Here is a 22725-nt window from a genome sequence, read left to right as displayed (position 1 = left end):
TTTTGTTAGGTACTTTTGGGAGTTTAAATATAATATGTTGTGGGTAAGCTTTTTTTTTTTTTCTTTTTTCTTTTTGTTATGTCTACTTGGGTTTTTTTGTTTTATTTTGTTTTGTTTTGATACGGGGGTTTGAACTCAGGGTCACTCAACCACTGAGCCACACCCCTAGCCCAATTTTGTATTTTATTAGAGATAGGGTCTCACTGAGTTGCTTAGTGCCTTGGCAGTTGCTGAGTCTGGCTTTGAACTCGTGATCCTCCTATCTCAGCCTCCCAAGTTGCTGGGATTACAGGCAAGCACCATGGCGCTTGGCTACTTGGGGCTCTTTATGTCTCTTTTACTTGGATATCCATGTCTTTTCCAGGATTTGGGAAGCTATCTTCTGACATTTTGCTGAATAGACTTTCTGTGCCTTCAATCTGTAGCTCTTCTCCCTCATCCTTTCTGATCATACCTGTGTTTGGTTCTTTAATGGTATCCTAGAGATCTTGTATATTATGTTCATTTTTACTGATTTTTTAAAATTAGTTTCTGAATCTGATAACTCCTCAACTTTTTCTTTAAGTCTTGTTATTCTTTCTTTTGGTCTATCTAATGTTTTGGTGGGGCTTTCAAGTGAGTTTTTAAAATCTGACTTATTGAGCTTTTTATTTCCAAGAATTCTGGTTGGTTCTGTTTCAAAATCCCTGTCTATCAAATTTCTCATTCATATCCTGCATTGGCTTCCTTAATTCATTCAGCTCTTATATCCTCTTGGAATTCATTGAACTGTTTTTTAAAAAATTATTCTTTTAATTTCTCTGTCAAGTAGTTCATCTACTTTTATATCTTTGGATTAGAGATTTATGAACCTCAGGAGCTATTCTACTGCCTTGTGCTTTCATATTTCTTGTGTTTGTATGTTGAGATTTGCTCATCCGCTGGCATGGATATCTTTCACTCTTTTCCACTATTTCTTGGTGAGCCCTGGGTTACTGGGTTTCTATTTAGTATTGAATTTAATTCAATTTGTACTTCCTTGTGTACTTTCCTGTGGCTTCTTTGGCTGTGGTTAAAGGTTTTTACACAATATATAATATATCAGAGCCTAAGTGACTTATTTTCTTTATACGACTTGCAAGAGGGTAGTCTGCCTGGTATTTCAGGCAATTTTTCTATAGACAGCAATAGATATAGAGTGTACCCTCTGTGATTACTCCTACAGTGGGAATCGAAGCCGCTATCAGGTATGTGTTGGGGGTTTCCCTGGGCTTTTTTGATCTTGGCTGTTAACTTGGAAGCAGTTCTGCTACTGGCTGTTCCAATTGTGGTGATGTCCTGGAGCCTTTATCTTTTGTTTAGACATTCAGGGCATCTCTAGTTGTTTCATGGGGAGAAACAATGGCCAGTTACAGCTCCCTCCACTGTCACACTCACCTCCAACCCTATCAGCAATATGCTGTCTGATAGGGTATGGGAATGACAGATATTGAGGCCCCTCATAAGTATGGTGCCTATAACAGTTATGCTATTTCTTCTGTTCTTGTTATAGTAGTGAGTGTTCCCAAGAGGGACTTCAGATCCACCCCCCTTGCCATGCTTGCTTGGGGACAGGTTGTAGTCTGTGGGCTTTCATTCCTCCTATTCTCTAAGTTGAAGTATCTGCCAAGGTTTAAGTGTGGCCCGAGCAAGGCATAATTCCCCTCAGCTGGGTTGGGAGTGTAGCTCAGTGGCAGAGCACCCAGCTGATGTGTTCAACACAATCAGACTCAATCTCAATCACTGCAAAAAAAGAAGAGGAACAAAGAAGAAAGAAAAAATGAGATAGATAAATAAAGTAAAATCCCCAAACTAAAAACAGTAATACCACAACAAATGAAAAGAAAGAAGAAAAATAATATTAAATAACAAACAGTTAAATAATAAAAATAGAATTAACCAAAGGAATAAAATATAGTTGGAGAAAAGTAAAATAGAAAAGGGAGAAAGGAAGAGAAGAAAAATATTTCATATTAAAAAGAGGAGAAAAATACAGGCATGGTGGCACATGCCTGTAATACCAGTGACTTGGGAGGCAGAGGTAGGAGGACCAAGAGTTCAAAGCCAGCCTCAGCAATTTAGCAAGGCGCAAAGTAACTCAGTAAGACATTGTCTCTAAATAAAATACAAACAAGGGCTGGGAATGTGGCTAAGGGGTCGAGTGTCCCCGAGTTCAATCCCCAATACCAAAAAAAATAAGAGGGAAAAAGAGAAATAACCACAAAACAGCACATCAAAATAACAACAACAACAAAAACTTAAGCCAGGTGTGGTGGTGTATGCCTGTAATCCCAGTTATTCAGGAAGTTGAGGCAGGAGGATCACAGGTTCAAAGCCAGTATTGAAGAGAACCTGTCTGAAAAAATGAAAAGTGCTGGGGATGTAGTGCAGTTTTGAAAGTACCCCTGAGTTAAAAAAAAAAAAAAAGTAAAACTATGAATAAAAAAAAAAATGAAAATTTTCTTTTCCCTCAGGTGCCCAAATGAGCAGGAAGGATAGAAACTCTTTGTGCTGATCAGAGAATTTCTTTGTCTTTAGTCTGTGTGCTGCTTGGACAGAGAAAAGACTGGGGCTTACTCCTTTCTTTTGTGGTACTAGTCAGTTGACTGATGGTAGTAATTTGTGGCTTGATTCAGTTGGAATACCTCTCAGCTGCTTTGTACACCAGAATGAGCTAGTGTGGAATGCAGAGTTCCCTAGAAACAAATTCTCTCTGGAGCTATTTGTGTTATGCACTTCTAGAGCAGAGCTGATGCTGACATCATGGCATGTCAGAATGTGGAACTCCCCAAATCTTTTCTTCAGAGCTTAGCACTTGGAGGGTAGAGCTAATACTAGCTTTGTGGAGTGTCCCTGTATGCACCCCAAGGATGGAGAGAGGATATAGAGTCTCAAAGATCTGTGGTGGAAGGGATGGTGGTGAGTTCTGCATAATCCACAGCCCATGGTTCTGGTGTTTCCAGTCCTGGCTACATGTGACTGCTCATTCCCCAGACTCTGAGAGCTAAGTCTGGCAAGCCAGGTCTAATGAGAAGCACCTTCTGTTACTGCACATGCTGATTGCTAAAGCAGTAAGTAACCTCAGACAATAGGACCTTTTCTAAGATGGCTCCAAATTATAAAACTGAGAATATGCAAAGAAGTACAGGGGTCTTCTACAGAGCCAATTCAACATGCAAACTGTACTGTTGTTTGCTTAGCCTATATTTCTGTAGGAGGCTGGATCCTGTGCCAGTCATGTTTGTTGGGACTCTGTCTGTTTCTTCTCTACCTCTGCTGAAGGGGCATACTTCCCTGGGATTGGCACTGGTACATTTTGTTTCATTCTGTCTTCCACAATCCATTTTATTTGGGCTTCTCCAAGTCTCTATCTACAGTTGAAACCTGGTATTTTCCCATAGTCACTCATCTCAGTGAGCAACTATGTTACAGTTATTTTAATTTGGTTTCAAGGAGATGCAGGCAAGTGTATAATGCCTCTAATCTACCATTTTTGGAAGATCTCTTGCTACTATGTTCTCTTAGTCACATTTATTTATTTATTTATTTTTTATAGGTAACAAAGTCACATTATTAAAAATTAAAAATAGGAAGGTGTGTACGTGAAGAATCTTTACCTCTGACTCTTATGACCTGGTTGCCAGTTTTATATCCTTTCTGATTTTCTCTCCACATATAGAAGTAGACATGAATGTTCTTATTTCCCCTCTATTTTGTATACAGTCTGTATACAAAATAGAATCAGTTCAACATGCAAAACATACACACTTCTAGGCCTGGAGAGATTGACAACCTTCTTCCAAGTGTGACTTTTACATGTTATAGCATTATTTGTGATTACTTGTACTGGAAATAACCAAAATATTAAAAAATTTATGTAATGGAACACTGTAACATTTTATGAAAGGAGGGTATTTCTATGATAGATAAAATAGGACAATGTGTAAGAAATACTATTTAACTAAATTGAATGAAATTGAATAATATATGTGTTTATAATAATGAAGTCTCAAAGCATAGTCACAAATCTAGGAAGGAAATGTTTAAAACTGGAGAGTTTTTCAGGCACAGAAAGACAAATACTACATGATCTCACTCAGTGGGCAGTTTTTAAAAGTTGATCTCATAGAAATCAAATAGACTAGAGGTCATCAAAGATGGGGACAAGTAGGGGGGGGGGAAGGGAATAGAAATTGGTTGGTCACCAGGTACAGTGTTACAGTTTGATAGGCACAGCAAATTCTTATGTTCTATGGCATAATAGGGTGAGTATAATTAACAGTAATGCATTCTATATCTCATATTAGAAGAGGATTTTGATTGTGTTCACACAATTGTATCATAAAAATGTAAAAATCACATTGTTTCAAAAATATAAATATTATGTGTTGATCATAAAAATTAAAAAATAGAAAACTGGGGACTTTTTTTACTTTTTAGCTTTTATATTTTTATATTTCAGTTAAAATTTAATATAATTTCCATAAAATAATGTAATTTTTAGATCAATAATTTAAAAAAAAAATAGAAGTTTTTGATAAATCAAAGTTCATTATATCACAGTTAATGTTTTTTCCCAATGGAAAAATATTAAAATATCCTATAATAATTTATTTGATTCCATGTGTCAAACATAAAACTAAGCTTTAAATAAATACATTATTTCATTTATTCTTTAGGAATTTCTTAAAGTTAGACATTTTTCTCATTGTATCATTAGTTAATTGGTATTCTAACCATACCTCTTATGGTAAAGCCCAAGTGCTGATGAATACTTTTTTTTTTCTTTAGCAAAAATGTCTGTAGGTTGTTTTCTTTACTATTAGGTAGAAATTTGAAAATACATGTATGATATAGTAAGATATACTATAGATAGTGAGGTACACTAAAAATAATAAGTAAATTATTTGCTTGTCATATAAACTTTTCCAGAGTATTCATTATAATTTTAGTCTTTATTTACATTAATTTTGACTGGTACATAAAGCATAAAATTTTACGTATTAATGGGGTGTGATGTTTTGATATGTGTCCATTGTTTAATGTTTTACTCTGCAAACACTTATCAATTCTTTATGGTGAAAACTTTAAATTTTCTGGCTTTTTTAAAAAAAAATTTTTAGCTGTAGGTGGACACAATGCCTTTATTTTTATGTGGTGCTGAGGATTGAACCCAGTGCCTCACCCTCACCAGGTGAGCGCTCTACCACTGATCCATAATCCCCACCCCTTTTTTCTGGCTTTTTAAAGTGTACAGTGCATTATTGTTATCTATAGACACCCTACTATGTAATAATAGCATACCAGAACTTCTATTCCTATCTAACTGTAGTTTAGTATCCACTGATAAAACTTTTTACATATCCTTATCTTCACTTATTCAACTTCTTCTGTCATAGATATATAATCACATCTCAATCCATATCTTTCATTACTTCGCTGATATTTGTGATACAGAAAAATCTAGCTTTCATAACCGTATCGTGAATGTATCCTTAACATTTTAAAATGTTCAAAAAAAGTGTTTTGTTTTGTTTTTGATTCTAGTGTTTAGTGTTTGTTGTTGTTGTTTGTTTTTTGTTACTTTGTGTTTTGGTACTGGGAATTGATCTTAGGGGCTCTTTCCCACTGAACTACATTCCAGTCCTTTTTTTTTTTTTTTTTTGCAACAAGGTCTCACTAAATTGCAGAGGGTCTCACCTAGAAAGTAATAAGTTTCTTTTTCTTTTTTGATACTGGGGATTTAGGGGCACTTTACCTCTGAGCTACATCCCAGTCTATCTATCTATCTATCTATCTATCTATCTATATATATATATTTTAGACTAATATTTTTTAATATTAATAATTTTATAGTGACATAACTTACTATGGAAAGTTTGAGTCAGTCTTCTCTAGTGTACAGTGTATTCTTTTGCCTTTATATTTGTGTCTTCCTTTGTTTTAGCAGTTTTCCTGAATTATATTTTAAAATATTTATTCCATACAGTTGTGTGTCCAAAATGAATTTTCCTTTGCATGCTATATCTGTCATTTTCTCTCTAATCCTAATCTCTCTTTTTTTAAACCTTGCTTTTCTCATTACTGGCCTCTCTTTCCCTTCTTTTATTTTGCAGTATCTGTTTACTACTATCCTTGTCTCTAATTTATCTTACCTCTCTGTTATTCATTTTTCCCTCTCCTTTTTCCCTTGATGTGCTACTTCTTAATCTCTCTCTGGGGATGAGGTGGGATTCTAAAGCAAGTTTATTTCTGTAGAAAGGGCATGTTTTGTGTTTGTGCACAGGGAAGAGGAAGAGGAAACCTAGGTATTCAGCCTCTTTTTTTCCCCCTTCTCAGAACCCAGTCTCTAAGTTTTCAGCAACATCATGCAGTGCTTTAGCATTCTTACTGGGGACCAGAGATGTTAGGATCATGAAGTGTCAGACTGGTCAACAATTGTTTAAAGTCATCCAGGCTTCATGGTGGAGATGACAGATTTCCAGGTCCAAGAGATGACCTGTTGTTGGTGAGGGGTCCTGATTGAAGTTGAGCAAGAGACCAATCTTGTGCTGGGGCAGCCACAGAAAGACCTGGTGCAGTGTTATATTCTTCGTTAATTGTGTGGCTGCTTTACCCCACACCTGGGCCTGGAGCTCCAAACGTTGCCACAACAGGCTTTGGTTGGTCACTGAATGGCAGAAAAACTTCTTGGTTGTTGAGACTGTTCAGAGGTCACTTACATCAATGGCCTCAGGGGGTGGGATGGAGAAGAAGGTACCCTCAAACAGTGGATAGTTTCTTGTGGGCTCCATGGGCCTGGGACTAGAGTATAGGCTCTGGAGAGATTTAAAAGCAACCCACATGGGGACACATCTCCTCAGCTTTGCTGTCTCTTCTTATATCTGCTCCAGGATAACATTTTCCTGATGTTTTGCTAGAATTGTATATATTCCTGTTATTAGCCTCCTTTTATCTGAAAGTATTTTTGTTTAGATGAGAGCCTAGATTTCTAGTATAGTCTCACAGCCTGCTAGTTGGGTTTATATAATTCTTTGCTTGGAAGAAGACTTCCTGCAAATGCAGTGTGTGTGTCTGCTTCTTTCTATAGCACTGCCTTTTCAGCTTTCCTTTCCTGTTCCAAAGTAGGTCTGGGTTACTTCTTCTGCCATGCTCTTGACCAGCTTCTATATCTGCATTTGCCTATGTATGTATGTATGTATGTATGTATCTATCTATCTATCTATCTATCCTTGCACTTCAGGATATGCCTATCATGTCACCTCTTTCAGGATATATATTTAAATTGTCATATTTCTGTTTTTTTGTTGTTGCTGGTGGTGATGTTTTTTTGTTTGTTTGTTTGTTTGGTTTTCTTTTACGGTGCTGTGGATCAAACTTAGGGCTTTGCACATGCTAGGCAAGTGCAGTACCACTGAGCTATATTCCCAGCTCCCTTTACTGACACTTTCTAAGATCTTTAGGATTCTTTTGTCTTTGATCTCCTTCTGACTACATGCTTTCTTTCTTGGATGCTTTGGGTAGTGCTTTTGTATATTGTGGTCTCTGGATTTTCTCTGGATCTAAGTTTCAGTGAAAATCGGGTTTGTGGAATTTGGTTGTTCGTGGCTTTTGGATGAATTCCAGTAAGTGGGGAAATGTTGACTTATGTAGGATGTTTGTATGAGAAATCCTATTTTACTATTTAAAAATTGCATTCCATATCCTTTGCTCTGAAAATTCTACCTAAATTTTTAAGGCACTAAGAAAGCTATGGAAGATGACCTATGTATTGGGAAATGTAAAGATGAGAATAGCATTAAAGGCATTTAATATTTGTAGACCAGCCAGCCCAGGAAAATAAAGGCTGTGTGAAGGGTTGTAGTTAAAGGGTGAGAACTAAAAGGGTTCGGGAGCTGAACAAAAGATAACCAGTTGACTTTGGACCATAGTTCACTGTCGTTAGTGCTCATTTCTTAAGTTTCTTTCTTGCCTGTCTTTTTTTTTTTCCCCTCCTGTAGGCTATTTTGCTCCTTCCCTTCTCCCTCATTCACTATAGCCATTGTCCATGTTTGGTTGTCAGCAGTTTATTATTCAGCTGTTTTTCATAGGGATCTTAAATATTGCTTTAAAAAAGTTACTGTGAGGGCTGGGGTTGTGGCTCAGCGTAGAGCACTCATCTAGCACGTGTGAAGCACTGGGTTCGATCCTCAGCACCACATAAAAATAAATAAAATAAAGGTATAGTTTCCAACTACAATTTAAAAACAATTCTTTAAAGTTACTGTGAACAAGATTTGTATGTTAATTTTTAAAAATCTGATCCTATCTTTTCTGTAAAAGAAAAAAAAGAACAGCAAGTAATTGATTATATGTTGTATATATATTGTAATTTATTACTCTAGGTCAGCTTTAATTTCAAATTAGACATTTCTGGAGAATATAAACCTTGCAACATACTCTATCATAAACTATTTTGTAGATTTCAGAAAATAATCAGGTGCTAAATATGACTCAGAATAACTTCTACTAAAAGCCAGATCTTGTGTTTGGGACACAAGATAATATGCATTTCTTATTAGGAAGACTTGTCTCTATCATTTATTTTTGTGCATTATAACTTCTCATTATTGTTTGAGATCTTCCTCCAAGGAAGCCTGCAAATAAGTGAAGAGTTTTGTTTGTCAAAATGGTGCCAGTGATACATATTAGTAGTAGTAAGAAGATACACATTTTGAGTAATTTTTCTAATAATGCTAGTTGTTTTATTCCCTACCATGTTTTTCTTCATTTATCCTTAAAGTAGAAAGTAGCATTTTTTTAAAAGAAGGAACTTAGTCTTGTAAAACTCCTTAGAAATAGTCTGAATTTCCTAAGTTTGAGCTCTCAGATATTATGTGATATTGCAAGAAGAATCTAGGAACATAAATAGCAAAACCTTTCTTACCTCCCTCTTTATGTTGTATTTCTATTTCAATTATAATTTATTCTGAATGGAAGACTACAGAGATTCATGTTGTATTAGAGAACTAATCTATTTGTCCTAATTTTGCGTATGGATGAAACCTCAACTCCTTAACATAGGTTAGTTATACCACTTATTTGTGGCCCATTTTACTTAGTATTTTTTTCTTTGTATCTATTTTAGATTTTGTGTGTGTGTTTTTCCTTTTCAGATTTATAAATTGATAAGTAAAACAAAATAAGTAAAATGCAACCTTGAAAGAAATGTTATAGGTCTGTCTTCGACCAGAAAGGCCCACTGTCCCTTGTAATACAGAATGTTCCACCAGTTGTCTAACATTTCACATGTGGTAGAAGTGGATGTTGTTATCTTAGAAATGAAATAGGTGTATTGAGAGTTTAAAATTTTCTTATGTTGATGCCAGTTTAACACATAACACATACAGAAAACATTTAAGTTGTAAAAGAATTACCGCTTGTTAAAAAATATAACTTCTAGGGCTGGGGCTCTAGCTCAGTGGCAGATCTCTTGCGTAGCATGTATGAGGCACTTGGTTTGATCCTTAGCACCACACAAAAATAAACATAAAATAAAGGCATGCTGTCCATCTACAACTACCAAAAAAAATAATATATTAACTTCTAGACCCTATCTCTGGACATTGTAGCTTAGTTGTTCTGAAGTGAGCCCCAGGAATTAGCATTTTAACAAATATTATAATGCACATCTTCCTGAGCTTGCCCTTTAAGTAAAAACTATACAACTGAATGTTATGTGCAATAAATAAATAAAAGATAGAATTAGTTCTATCTTGTTGAAAAAGAAAAAGAAAAGCTCACATATGAACAAATTCCATATTAAAATCATTTTATGTGGCATTGTGATTTTACTCATGAAGAGGTAAGTTTCCTCTTCAGATATTTAGCATTCTAGATTTTAAGATGTAAAAACACTTTTCTTTTATGCTTAATTTTAAAAAGTGGATTTTTTTCTTTTCTTTTCTTTTTTTTTTTTTTTAAGAAGGAAGATTAGTCTTATATATCTTTGCGTTCCATACCTTTTCTAGTACCTTGAGTCTAAGAAATGGCAGGTTAGTTGTGTCAAAGTCTAGTTCCATTCAGGTTTTACAAAATTTTTTGTGTTACTTGATAATTAAAAATATACATCAAGGCATATGAAATATTTCTTTCTGTACTCTCGAAATAGATGTGAAATGAATAATTTTGGACCAAGCAACAAATTATTATTAAATAGTTACACCTGAACAGATAAATTGCAAAGGAATGGTTATTAAATCTATAGCCAAGTCCTGTTTAAGGGTTTTCATTTCTTTTTGAAAAATTTTTTTTTGTTTATTAAGACAATAAGTGTTTGTCATTTGAGTTTTTTAGAATATGTATGTGCACCACAAATTTTTGGTGACTATTTTTCCAGATGTATTAACAAGCAGAGTTTTACATAGCCTGACCTTACTTGTAACCACAGAATAATTTTTTTGGTTTTTTTTTTTTTTAAATAAGGCTTCTAATTTTTTTCTCTTTCAGTATTGTTGTCCAGACATGATAAATAACTTTTTGGGACTGGCTAAAACAGAATTTTCAAATACAGCAAATACAAATAAGACTATTGATTCAGAGAAAGGAAAATTGATCATGTTAGTTAATGACTTTTATTATGGAAAACATGAAGGAGATGCCCAGGAAGAACAGAAGACTCACACAACCTTTAAATGCTTCAGTTGCTTGAAAATTCTAAAAAATAATATTAGGTATGTAAATACTTATTTTTATTTCTATTTGAAAATTGAAATGCTACAAATATAAATGTTGTATCTTTAGGTTACATTTTCCTATGCTATTCTAGATAAACAATTTTAATACTTTCTACTATAGACAAAGGCAGACTTTTTGTTTGTTTGTTGTTGAAAAGCTTTTGTCATTTCTTGTATTTTAGAATTTGACAACAGGATCTACTTATTTGTATTTCTTTCACATTTCTTAAGATGTACAAAGTTTATTTTAACTTAAAAGAAAAAAATAAGTTCATTTTGTTTTAGCAGTGAATCTTTTAGGTAGTTTACATTTTATTTTTCTTCAGTTATAGGAGAAAGCACTTCAAAAGTGTCCAGTTTTGAACTTCTTTATGCTAATCTTAATGCTCAAAGCTTTCAATTCATATTAAGAACATTTACCTAGTGGGAAAAGTGATCTATTTTGGGGATGGGGTTACTGGGGATTGAATTCAGGGACACTCAACCACTGAGCCACATCCCCAGCCCTATTTTGTATTTTATTTAGAAATAGTGTCTCACTGAGTTGCTTAACACCTCGCTTTTGCTGAGCCTGGCTCTGAACTCGAGGTCCTCCTGCCTCAGCCTCCCAAGCCCCTAGGATGATAGGCACGTGCCACTAAGCCCAGCCAAAAGCAATGTGTTTTAAAGATATACCATTTCTAGGAGATGTGTCTGCTTTGATTTTATAATTTGACACCTTTAACAATTAGAGATTTCATTTACAATGAAATTTTGAAGAGGTGTACACAAATGTTTTAAATTTTAGAAACTTACTTTGGAATTTTTGCATTACATGACATACTGTAAAGATATCTTGTGTAAGTGAGTAACAAGAACAAAATAACAAGATTTATTGAGTGATATTTTTCATTGATTATATGGCATGACATTTATAGTATATAAGGTTATTTTCTACCATTTCATTATAAAAATTTTCAAATACTCATCAAAAATTTAAGTCTTATTGGACACTTCTACACTTACAACTTTTATTTTAGTCTTAATATTTTACTGTACTTGCTTTGTCATATTTTTCTTCCTTCAGACTATCTGACTTTTAAATTAATTTCAAAGTAAGTTGCAGATATCAGTGTACTTAGACAAGATATGTGTGTGTTTGTGTGTACAAACATACATAAATATATGTGTATATTCCATTTACTCTTTATAACTATCACCTGTAGCATTTTTAAGCACGTACTTTCACGTCTGGGCCCAGCATTTATTTGTTTTCTTGTCTTCTATGATATGCTCCTATAATAATCATTAATGGTTGCTTTATGGTAGAACTTTTTCCAAGTTCTTTCCCATATCTTATATCATATGAATTTTCTCATTGCTTTACCTCCTTTGTGACACTGTTAACTGCCATTAAGAGCTAGTGGTCCCCATTCTTTAACAAAGGGGAAGTTGTGCTTTGACATATAACACTGAAACAGTACTATAATAGAACTCTACCACCTATTTACATATATTTACCAATTTAATAGTAAAATATGTCAGAAATCATGTTAATAGATGCAATGAGGGCTGGGGTTGTGGCTCAGCGGTAGAGCGCTCGCCTAGCACCTGTGAGGCCCTGGGTTCCGTCCTCAGCACCACATACAAATAAAAATAAACAAAATGTATTGTGTCCAACTACAACTAAAAAATATATATTTAAAAAAATAGGTGCAGTGATACGCATGGAAGTGTGATTCACTGATTTAAGCTCCTTGTTCAAATTAAATATGACACATATCACAAATTATTTTAGCAACAAGTTTTTTTTTTTTTTTTTTTTTAAGATTAGCCATTTCCATTTCATATCAAACATGAGAATGGGAAATTCCTTTTTTAATTATTTCAGGAGACATAGGTCTATATTATCAGAATATTTAGAAATTTTCAGCAGGCTCCGTTTGATAACATCCAGTGATTAAGCATTTAAAATATATTGGTTATCTGATAAATGTAACCTTAAAGTAAAGTACCTCATAACCAAAATTAAATGTATTATGTAACATTGCTTTGAATTTTTCCAGTAAAGCTGGGAAGGCAAATTATTTCTCAAGGATGGTAAGAAACATACAGCTCAAGATTTCTACTCTGTTCTGTTATTATCATACTGTGATATTAGTATTTTACCCCTTACTTATCAATGAAAACAGGTATATTTCATTCTGTGAACATGATTCCAAGAAGTTTGCCCTTTTTGTTTGCCCATTTCCATCTGTTCATTTGAAAAATATGAACTCCAGATTGGGCTTAACTGATTAAAGGATTCTTTATATAAATATATTTAAGTGCTTACGATTTTGAGCTAAAAGATATTGGCTTTGCATATGTAAATACTTAACCAAGACTGGATTTTTTTGGTAGGTGTTGTAGAGCTTGTGTTAAAACCAAAGAAGAAAGATATTTTAAGGTGTATCATAACTTGCTGTAAAGAGTAGTGTGGTAGAGGTGTAAAAAAAAGAGATATATGTTATAATCTTCTTGATGATTGTAATCCAGATTAATGACATTATCATCAATGTTAATAGTTGCAAGATTATTTCTTTTAGGGCTTCAAAATGAGTAATTGTAAATAGCTGACCAGTCCAAAAATTGTTGTTTTGATTGAATAACTTTTATTTTCAAATTCAGCAAAAAGCTTCAGTAAGCTCTTCTAAATAAATATTCTCATTTATACTACACTCTCTGCTGTTGAAGGTCATAGTTCCTTTTCATAAGGAGCCTTTTAGGGAAGCTGAAATAGCAGAATGAAAAACTGAAAAATGGACCTTTCTTATAAAGGGCACAGTCTGCAAGTTAAAATGAACAGTATGTGCTAACCAGTAAGCCAGTATCATTTAAAAAAAAATTCTTGTAATTGTAGGCATTAAAATTGCTATTACATGCATTTAGAAACCAAGACACAAGTAAAAATACCAGTAATTTGTCTTTTAAGCAGCTGGAATCTATTATATGTCTTCACAGTCTTAAAAGATTTCTCTCATGACTCTAGCTGCTTTTGGTGGTAGGGTTTCCTTTCTTTCAGTGTTTTATTTTAAACTAAAAATAGTATTTAAGGTATAGAAAACAAGCCTGCTCTTTTACCTTAAATTTTTAAAAATAATCTGAAGTAATGATTGAGTTAGAAAATGAGTGATATTTTGATTATTTTGAAATAAATTTGAAAAAATTTACTGAGCCACATAGAAAAGGCAATATTTAAAATATACTCTTTTCTAGAGGACTTTTAAGACATTTTGGATTTTGAGTAATACTTGGTATTTTTTAAGATTAAGACTCAGAGACTTATTGGTGAGATTTTGTTTTTAAATCTGAATTTTTGCACCTGTTGACAATCATTTATAGGTTTATGAACCACATGAAACATCATTTGGAACTTGAGAAGCAGAGCAGTGAAAGCTGGGAAAACCACACCACCTGCCAGCACTGCTACCGTCAGTTTCCCACACCATTTCAGCTGCAGTGTCACATTGAAAGTACACATACGCCCCATGAATTTTCTAGTAAGTTACAGTTCCACTTAAATGTTGAATATTATTGAATTTGAAGATAGAAACTCTGAGAAAACCTGAGTAACTCTGTAAGAAAAATAAGAAATAGACTCTGGAATTTGGGGGCAAAATGGAAAAATTTAAAAAATTAACTTTTAGAAATTTTGAAATAAAATTCGTTATTAAAATTAAAGTCCCTCTGGCAAGTAATTCATTATAGTAATTGCCTTGGCATAATCTAGGCATTACATGTTGGGGATTCAGAAGCCTCAAATCATATATATCAAATGAGAAATTAGTGTTCTTCATTTAAACTTTAAGTAACTACGGTTGTAGTTAAAATCAGATTTTGAAGCTAAGTAGCTTGAGTTTAAATACCAGATCCTCCTTTTGCTATAGCTATAAGAATTGAGACATGAACTCTTGAAAAATGAGGATAATAGAAATGCCTTCCTCATATGCTGTTATAGGAATCAAGTGAGTTAATTTAGGTGAAGTGTTTAGGAATGTGCTTGGCAACCAGTTAACAAACTGTATGATTGATCACTGCTGCTGCTGCTGCTGCTACTACCACTATTTATATAAATTTGTAAAATAATTTTTTATATCTTAAAATGTAATACCTTTTCCCCCCTCTCACTTTTAGCCATTTGTAAAATCTGTGAATTATCATTTGAAACAGAACATGTTCTTTTACAACATATGAAGGATAATCATAAACCCGGTGAAATGCCATATATCTGCCAGGTACATACACCTTTTTATTGTGTTCTTTTAAGTGGTATGTTTGTTGTAACTACAAGATTTAAGCCCATTAAACCAGAGGTCAATACATTTTTTTCAGGAAATATTTCAGGTTTTGATGGTTTACTGTCATTGTTGGAAACAAGTAACTCTGCCATAGTAGTACAAGGGCATGTTCCAATAAAATTTTATATATAGACATTGAAATTTGATTCCATAAAACTTTCATGTGTCATAAAATATATCAGTGTTTTATTCTTTAATCATTTAGGTAAATTGGTTACCAAAATTAAAGTCCCTCTTATAAATAATTTATTAGTGGAAGGCATAACTCATTCATTATATGATGGGTAGGCAGTGGGCTGCATTTGGCCCACAGACTGTTGCTTGCTTACATCTGTGGTAGTCAAAGAAGAGCCCAGCTAGACATACAGATGGACATGTCTTACCATATAGGGAAGAATGTAGGTGTATACAAGGGAAATTTGAAATGCTGTTAGTTATAAAGAACCCTAGCAAATGTTTTGTGACCAGTATTTTTCCAGAATTTGAAGGAATAGGAAGACAAAAAAATAAAAGATTAATTGCCACTACCTTAGTGTGGGGTCCATTTACAGTCTAAAGAAGAGTGCTGTTTTTGTAGCAGAAAAAGCACTTTATAGGACAGGAGGTGCCAAAACTTGAAAATTTCAGTCAAGGTAGTGATAAATGAACAATCTGCTAAAAAGCACACAACCTGGTTATGTTTTGAGAAGAATTCTTTAATTTTGAAAGATAATTTCTGGGTTTTTTTTTTTTTTTTTTTTTTTGGTGCTTCTGTTAGTGGAATTTTTGGGTGTATAGGCATCAGCAAGACTAGTAGTACACAGTGTTCTTCTAAGCAAATGATCCATAATTTGCTTTGTAATTGCACATCAGTTATAAATTTTTGAATCAAACAAAACCTTCTTTCTATTTCTAGGTTTGCAATTATAGATCATCATCATTTTCTGATGTGGAAACTCACTTTAGAACATCCCATGAAAACACTAAGAACTTGCTGTGTCCTTTTTGCCTCAAAGTTATTAAAATTGCAACACCCTATATGCATCATTATATGAAACATCAGGTGAGATTTTCTAATTCCTGTTTGTTCATATTATCTTAATGAAAAAACAGGTTAAGTCTTGAAACACTGATTAATTTTATTCTGCAAAGGAAGCAGAGTTGTTCCAAATAACCCAATTAAATTTATAATTTATGTTGAATTATTTGTGAAACTTCCAGTTCTTTCCTTACCTCCTTTCCAGTGATGGTGTAGACCATAAATACAGACCATAAATAAAGTTGTGAAAAATGACTAGAAATAGGCAACCAAGGATTGAGTGGGGGAAAAAAAGAGAGAAGGTGAGTGAAATAAGCAAGTGGCAGATAGTTAGGGCCTAAGAGTAGATCTGGGAATGATTTTGAGGAGTTTTCAAGAAGCAGGATGGGGGGAATATTACTTTGAACTGAGAAAAAAAAGATTGTGGACACATAACCTTGTTTTCCTATTCCTTTTCAAACTTTATTTCCACTTTCTAAAGCTCTGTTATTATGAGAAAATGTGTTGTCATTGACCTAGGTTCGTCCTTCACAGCTACAAGGCAAAGGAAGCTGTTGATGGGTTGATTCTGCCAGAGAACTGTGTTTAGATCCTAACTTCTTTCCTGGATTACTTCTGCCAGTTCTGCTATGTAATTTTTGGAACTCAGCATTAGTGCTTGGAATTCTGATGTTATGCTTATTGTTTTTTTTTTTTTCCCTGAAGCAATTAAATTATCCCTGTTTGTGCTAAAAATGTTGATACAACAGTGTTTTTGTCAAAATCAGAACCTAATGGATTTATTGCACCTGATCATATAATCAGGTTTTTCCAACTCATTAAGCATTTCCGTATTATGAATTAAACTGGCACACCAATTTATTCACCATTGGTACTCACCTTGCTATGAGATGCAGTTGTTAGATAATCATGAAATCAGGTAGTAATTTTTAATTGGGAAAGATACTAAAAGTAGCATTTCCAAATGAATTTGGGATCGCCGGTGTTGTGACTGGGATACCACTCATCCTTGAGAAGTTCTGGAAAGATCTTTTATTTGATGGTCCCCCAACAATATTCCAACAGGTGTTAATAGGGGTTCTCCCAGTATTGTCACTGGTAAATAAATTTGGTAAATGCCTGGATTTAAAAAATTAAACAGTTTTGTTTGTCTGTTTTTTAAAACAGGACTTCTCAGAGCTTTTAATATGCTAATGGACATTGTAAATCTCCAAGCAAAAGATATAGTATGTATCATTTCCCAAACTTGTTTGACCACTGAACACTTTATTTGAACATACTTATTAACATTTCTTGATAAAGAGTTTGGGAAACATTGTCCTTGGTACTCTGTATTTCATCTTTAGCCTTTAATTTTAAAAGGGAGAGTAAGGTATAAACTATTTTATTTTGAGGCTTTTTAATGTAACTTTCCCCAGATGCTTTACTAAGCTCTACATTGAGTTATAGACATGAAAATAATGATAAGATGTGTGGAGCCAGTGTGTGGGGTGTACAATGTATTCTATTTATTTTTTGTGGTATAGGGCATTGAATGCAGGACTTTGCACATGCTGAGCATGTGCTACTAAGTTGTGTCACCAGCTTAGGCTATGTTATTTAAAATCAAACCTTCATGCCTGGAGTCATCTTGACTTGCCATGGGTTCCTAACTTTTTAAAATTTTTGTTTGGGTGTGCCTGGGAAGTAGATAGCCAGCAGTAAAGATAGGGCAATCTATTAGTAAGAAAGAAGGATCATCAGGCATCCTCCAATGTATTTGTAATTTGTATACTTATTTATGAAAGACTGGGAAACCTTCACTGAGTAGAATTATAAACTTTTAACAGATGACAGTATAATATCAGGTAATAAAAATTGTTGATTCTGTGCCTCATTTTATTATGTTGAAGACCTCACTTGTAATTGTTTCTTTAAAAGATTATATTGTTATGTCTTGAGTAATTCTAGAGCAAACAACCCAGTTTATATGACTTTTATGAAATAATTTAAGAATTTCTGATATATTAAAAAAGCTTATTAGATAAAACAATAAGCAGTTAACATATAGTAATCACCATATGGTATCAGGGTACTTAATCCTCACAACCTATATATGTTTTATAAATGAGGAAACAGGGTTTTAGTGAAAGTAACTTGCCTAATGTTGCATTGTCTCATAAAAGGCAAAGACAGAACATGATTTTAGAGCACTAGTTATTACTGCTGTCACGGAGTTGGATTTTACATTGGCATTAGATCTAAAGGTAGAAATTACATATAGTAAGATTTTACCCTTAAATCCCTCAAGACTCTCAAAAAATTCAGTACAGTTATTTTCCTATACTCTGAATAGATCATTATATCTTTGATTGAACATTGTTGTTATTAAAAACTGTGATACTGTATCTTCATCACCCTTAGCACATTAAAATGCATATGTATATAACATCAGAGATGTGTAAGACTTGAGTCCACCTCAGGGAATTATGGATTGATGTTTTCTGTCTCAGATTTTGGATAAATGTGCATTGAATGAAGCAGCAGTCATTTTGAACTAGTTAAATTGTAACTGCCACTCATATATTTTTCTGCATTAGTCTCTTGCTTTCTGCTTCACTATTTATTCATCCAACAAATATTTATTTAGGATGCCTTACTGTATATCAGGAACTGTTTTAGGTATTATATAGCAGTGTGATTTAATTGGTACTATAATGGAGAAAGATAATAAATTTGTGTGAATGTGTGTTTGTATATGCTGGTGATAAGTATTGTGGGTAGGAAATAAATGTGGAAAATAAGGAGTGCCAAGCACTGGGGAGGAGGGTTTGCTCTTTTATATACAGCGTGGGCATCAAAGGGCCTCTTCAAAGGAAATTAAGAAGTAAGCCATGTGGGAGAGGTAACATTATGTAGGCAATGAAGTGAGTATAAACCAGAGTTACTAATAAGATTGGCAAGGAGGCCATTGAAGCTGGAGCAGAGGTAACTAACAGAAGGATGAATTTGTAGGAGATAAGGTTGTAGCAATAGAACGCAGGCCAATTTGTGTGGACCCAGAGTCAGGACTTTGGAAAGCTCCTGGAAGGTTTTAAGTGAGAGACCTAGCATATTTCAAGAATTACCAACAACCATGGAGAGAATAGATCACAGGGCAGAAAAAGACATGAAAGGAAGATAGAAGTTTTTTTGTTTTTTTTTTAAACCATAGTCTGGGTGACTTGCCCCAGTATGGTAGCAGTGGTTGGAGGTAATGACAAATAGGAATGTTATCAGTAGTCTTGAAAGTGAAGTTGGCAGGTTTTATTAAGGTGTTAAATAGAGGGGGGCGGGGGCAGGAGGGGACACTGAGTTTTTTGTCTTAAGCATTTATAAGAATGGAGTTTTAATATTCTAAGCTATGGAGAAAATTGAGCAAGGAACAGATTTAGGATGGTAGGAGAGGGATATAGGAAACCTAGAGTTTAGTTTTGTCCATGTTGATTTGAGAAGCATATAAGATGTCAAGTAATGTTGCCAAATAAGCATTTGGGTAGGTGGTATTTAAAATCATGAAGCTGGATGAGGTAACCTAGTAAGTGATTCTAGTAAAGAGTTCTGGGAAATGAATTCTAGTGAACTTTTGTTCTGTCCTGTTGTTCTGGTATCTGTTTCTTGGCCAAGTTTTTCTCTCTTTTTTCCTCCTCTCTTTGAATACTTTATAAGTGAATTTGTGTTAAGTTGCTTATATCTATGATATAAGAGTGCACCACACTGCTAGTCTTAAGATACATCTAAAATTATTCTAACATGTTGTTCTTACATATTGCTTTGGACATTGTGAAGAACTATTTTCTATTTTTTAAAAGTTTAATTGACATATAACAATTGTACATATTTGTTGGAAATAGAGTTATAATTCAATACATGTTTACAATGTATAAGTTCAAATTAAGGTAATTATCATTTCCCTCAAACATTTTTATCATTTGTGTTGGGAACATTCACATAACTCTCTTCTAGCTCTTTATAATAATATATAAATTATTATAAACATAGTCACCCTGCCATGCTGTTGGACACTAGAACTTATTCTTCCTATCAAAGTGTTTTGTTTTCCAGTGTCTGATCTCCCTCATCCCTATCCCTGCACCCTTCCTAGCCTCTAGTGACCACTTTATATACTTCCGTGAGATCAGCTTTTTTATCTTGAATGTATGAGTGAGAACATATGATTTTTGCGGGGGGAGGGTACTGGGAATTGAACCCAAGTATACTTCACCACCGAGCTATATCCCCAGCCCTTTTCATTTTTTGAGACAGGGTCTTGCTGAGTAGCTGAGGCTGGTCTCAAACTTGAAATTCTCTTGCCTTAGCCTCCCAAATTCTGGGAATACAGGAATGAGCATTACACCCAGTTGAACATGTGATATTTGTATTTCTATGTCTGGCTTTTTTTAATGAAATGTTTGCTGTGTGCTAGTAACTTTGCTAGATACTTCTCTGTACATTACCTCAGAGAAGTATTACCTTAAATTTTATGAAGAGTTGGTTGTATTTAAAGGGAAATAGTGATGTGTCTGGCAGAGATACAGCTTTGAAGAAGATATTTTGCATGTGTTATTCTAAATTTCTATATATATAAGCATGTGTATATGAAATATATTTTTTATATTATTGAGAATAAATGTGTAAAGATTTCAGTTGATATTATACAGTAGGAAGAACACTGGATCAGGGAGTCTAGCATTGTTATTATCTAGCTATGGGAGAGGGACTTAGATTTCTCTTGGGTTCTATTTCCCATCTGTAGAATGTGATAGGACCAGGATATTAGGAGGAACTCAGGGAGTTTTCAACTGAAACATAGGTTGTGATCAGTTATATTTTATGCCTCCGTATCTATGTTGTCCAGTGTAGTAGTCACTGGCCACAATTACCTGTGTAAATTAATTAAATAAAATTTAAAAAATTTAGCTCCTCACTTTCATATGCCACGTTTCAAGTGCTCAGTAACCATTATATGGCTAGTAATTACCATGTTGAACAGCAAAGCTCTAGAGCATTTCGTTATTGCAGAAAGTTTTATTGGACAACATTGCTTTATATAACCATTTTTGTAACTTAACCTTTGAAATGTCTAGTTAGATTTACTTGAGTTTAGAGGATATAATTTACTTTACCAACTTGTCAAATGATTGAAAATAGCAAAATTTTAAAATAATTTTGACATTTTCTAAAATTAAAACATGTTTTAGCTCATTTTCATAGTATCATGTTTTTAAATAATTTAAGTTTATAATTAAAAGCTTTCATACATTTGGTGTAACTTCTATTTGAACCTGTTAATAGAACTTTTATGTTTGACTCTATATAGTAACAAATACATTTGATAGTAATATAAGTTTTAAAAATGAAATTATATTTTGGTACTATTTATGATAAGAAATAGTAAACTTTCATTAAAATTAAGTTAGAGTAGTTCCAGAACACAGAATTTTGTGGTTACAAAAGTTATTTTTCCTTTTTTCTGTTTCTCAATAGAAAAAAGGAATACATCGTTGTACAAAATGCAGACTGCAATTTTTGACATGCAAGGAGAAAATGGATCATAAGACACAGCATCATCGAACATTTATAAAACCTAAACAACTAGAAGGATTGCCTCCTGGAACAAAAGTGAGTTCAAATATGTTATATTTTAACATTTTGTATAATAAAAATTAGCTCTAACCTGGTTTTATCTATTAAATATGACTTTTTAAAAATGACTTCAGATTTTTATTGCCTAATTTTAGATTTCATTGTTTTTATGCTTAGAAAGGAAAGCTTTAACCATTGAGTTCAGTGGCGGGTACTATGTTGAAATGGCATTCCTTCATTAAAAGTGTACCTAGTTTAACTGTTCTTTGGGTCAGGGGGTTGTTTCAATTTTATATAGGCTATTTTTGAACTATTCCAGTTGGCAATGTATATGTCAGTTTTAGCAGCTAAATTCTAAGAGGCTTGATATCAGGAATCTTATTTTATTTATCTTTGTATCCCCAGTGTCTGGCATAGTGCCTTGAATGCCATAGGTTCTCAGATGTTTGTTGAAATTGTTATCATTTAGTCTACTCTCAGAGAAGCAAGTACTGCTGCTGGACAGCATTGTATTTTAAGTGAGCAAACACATGTCTGACTGCATACTGATGATTGTAATTTGCTTTTCCCTTTTTGCCTTATATACATCTGTTTTCTCTAACTTCTTTACATACAGTCAGCTCTTGAATATTTGCTCCAGTGGAGGGAAACAGAGGCATGGATAATCCAAAGTGAAATAACCCCCAAAACATTTATATTTGGCTTTGGGTACTTACCTTTGAATGTGGGTATGTCTGGTACTTGAATTAAATAAAATAATATAAAGCCATGCTCTGAAGACTTAGAGCAAGAGAAGCTATCCAGCATTCTTCCCTGCAAACCATTCATTTCATGCTGGAACTAGACATGCAGAACACTAATGTAAGCAGTGCAGTCCTCTCTCATTTTTCCCCTTAATAATAATAATAATAATATTAATGATAATGATACTAAATGTTGTTATGACATCTTAGAATGAGGCTTTCAGTGTACTTTTCATACATTGTATTATTTAATCCATACAATCATTCAGTGAGTAGAAAAGGCAAATAGTGCCCTGTATTTTAGATAT

The 22725-nt window shown here is 33.7% G+C and overlaps 1 protein-coding gene and 1 pseudogene across 6 annotated transcripts in view; one reads left to right on the top strand and one right to left on the bottom strand.

Moving 5' to 3' along the window:
- Znf280d (zinc finger protein 280D) overlaps nt 1–22725 on the top strand; it is a 111786-nt gene that overhangs the window by 44944 nt on the left and 44117 nt on the right. For all 6 annotated transcript variants that reach the window (XM_046460803.2, XM_046460802.2, XM_046460804.2 and 3 more), the window contains 5 exons: nt 10507–10730; nt 14097–14254; nt 14889–14989; nt 15948–16094; nt 21576–21710. In XM_046460803.2, the coding sequence (XP_046316759.1) occupies nt 10507–10730; nt 14097–14254; nt 14889–14989; nt 15948–16094; nt 21576–21710 (765 nt within the window). The remainder of the gene's footprint in view (nt 1–10506; nt 10731–14096; nt 14255–14888; nt 14990–15947; nt 16095–21575; nt 21711–22725) is intronic.
- On the bottom strand, nt 6406–6812 carry LOC124104148 (ran guanine nucleotide release factor-like; annotated as a pseudogene).

The sequence above is a fragment of the Marmota monax genome, unplaced genomic scaffold, assembly GCF_021218885.2.
Source record: "Marmota monax isolate L192 unplaced genomic scaffold, Marmota_monax_Labrador192_F-V1.1 WCK01_AAM20220418_F8-fsc00001, whole genome shotgun sequence".
NCBI classification, from domain to species: domain Eukaryota; kingdom Metazoa; phylum Chordata; class Mammalia; order Rodentia; family Sciuridae; genus Marmota; species Marmota monax.
The sequence above is the reverse complement of the archived record's forward strand: the minus strand, read 5'-3'. Positions and strand labels throughout refer to the sequence as shown.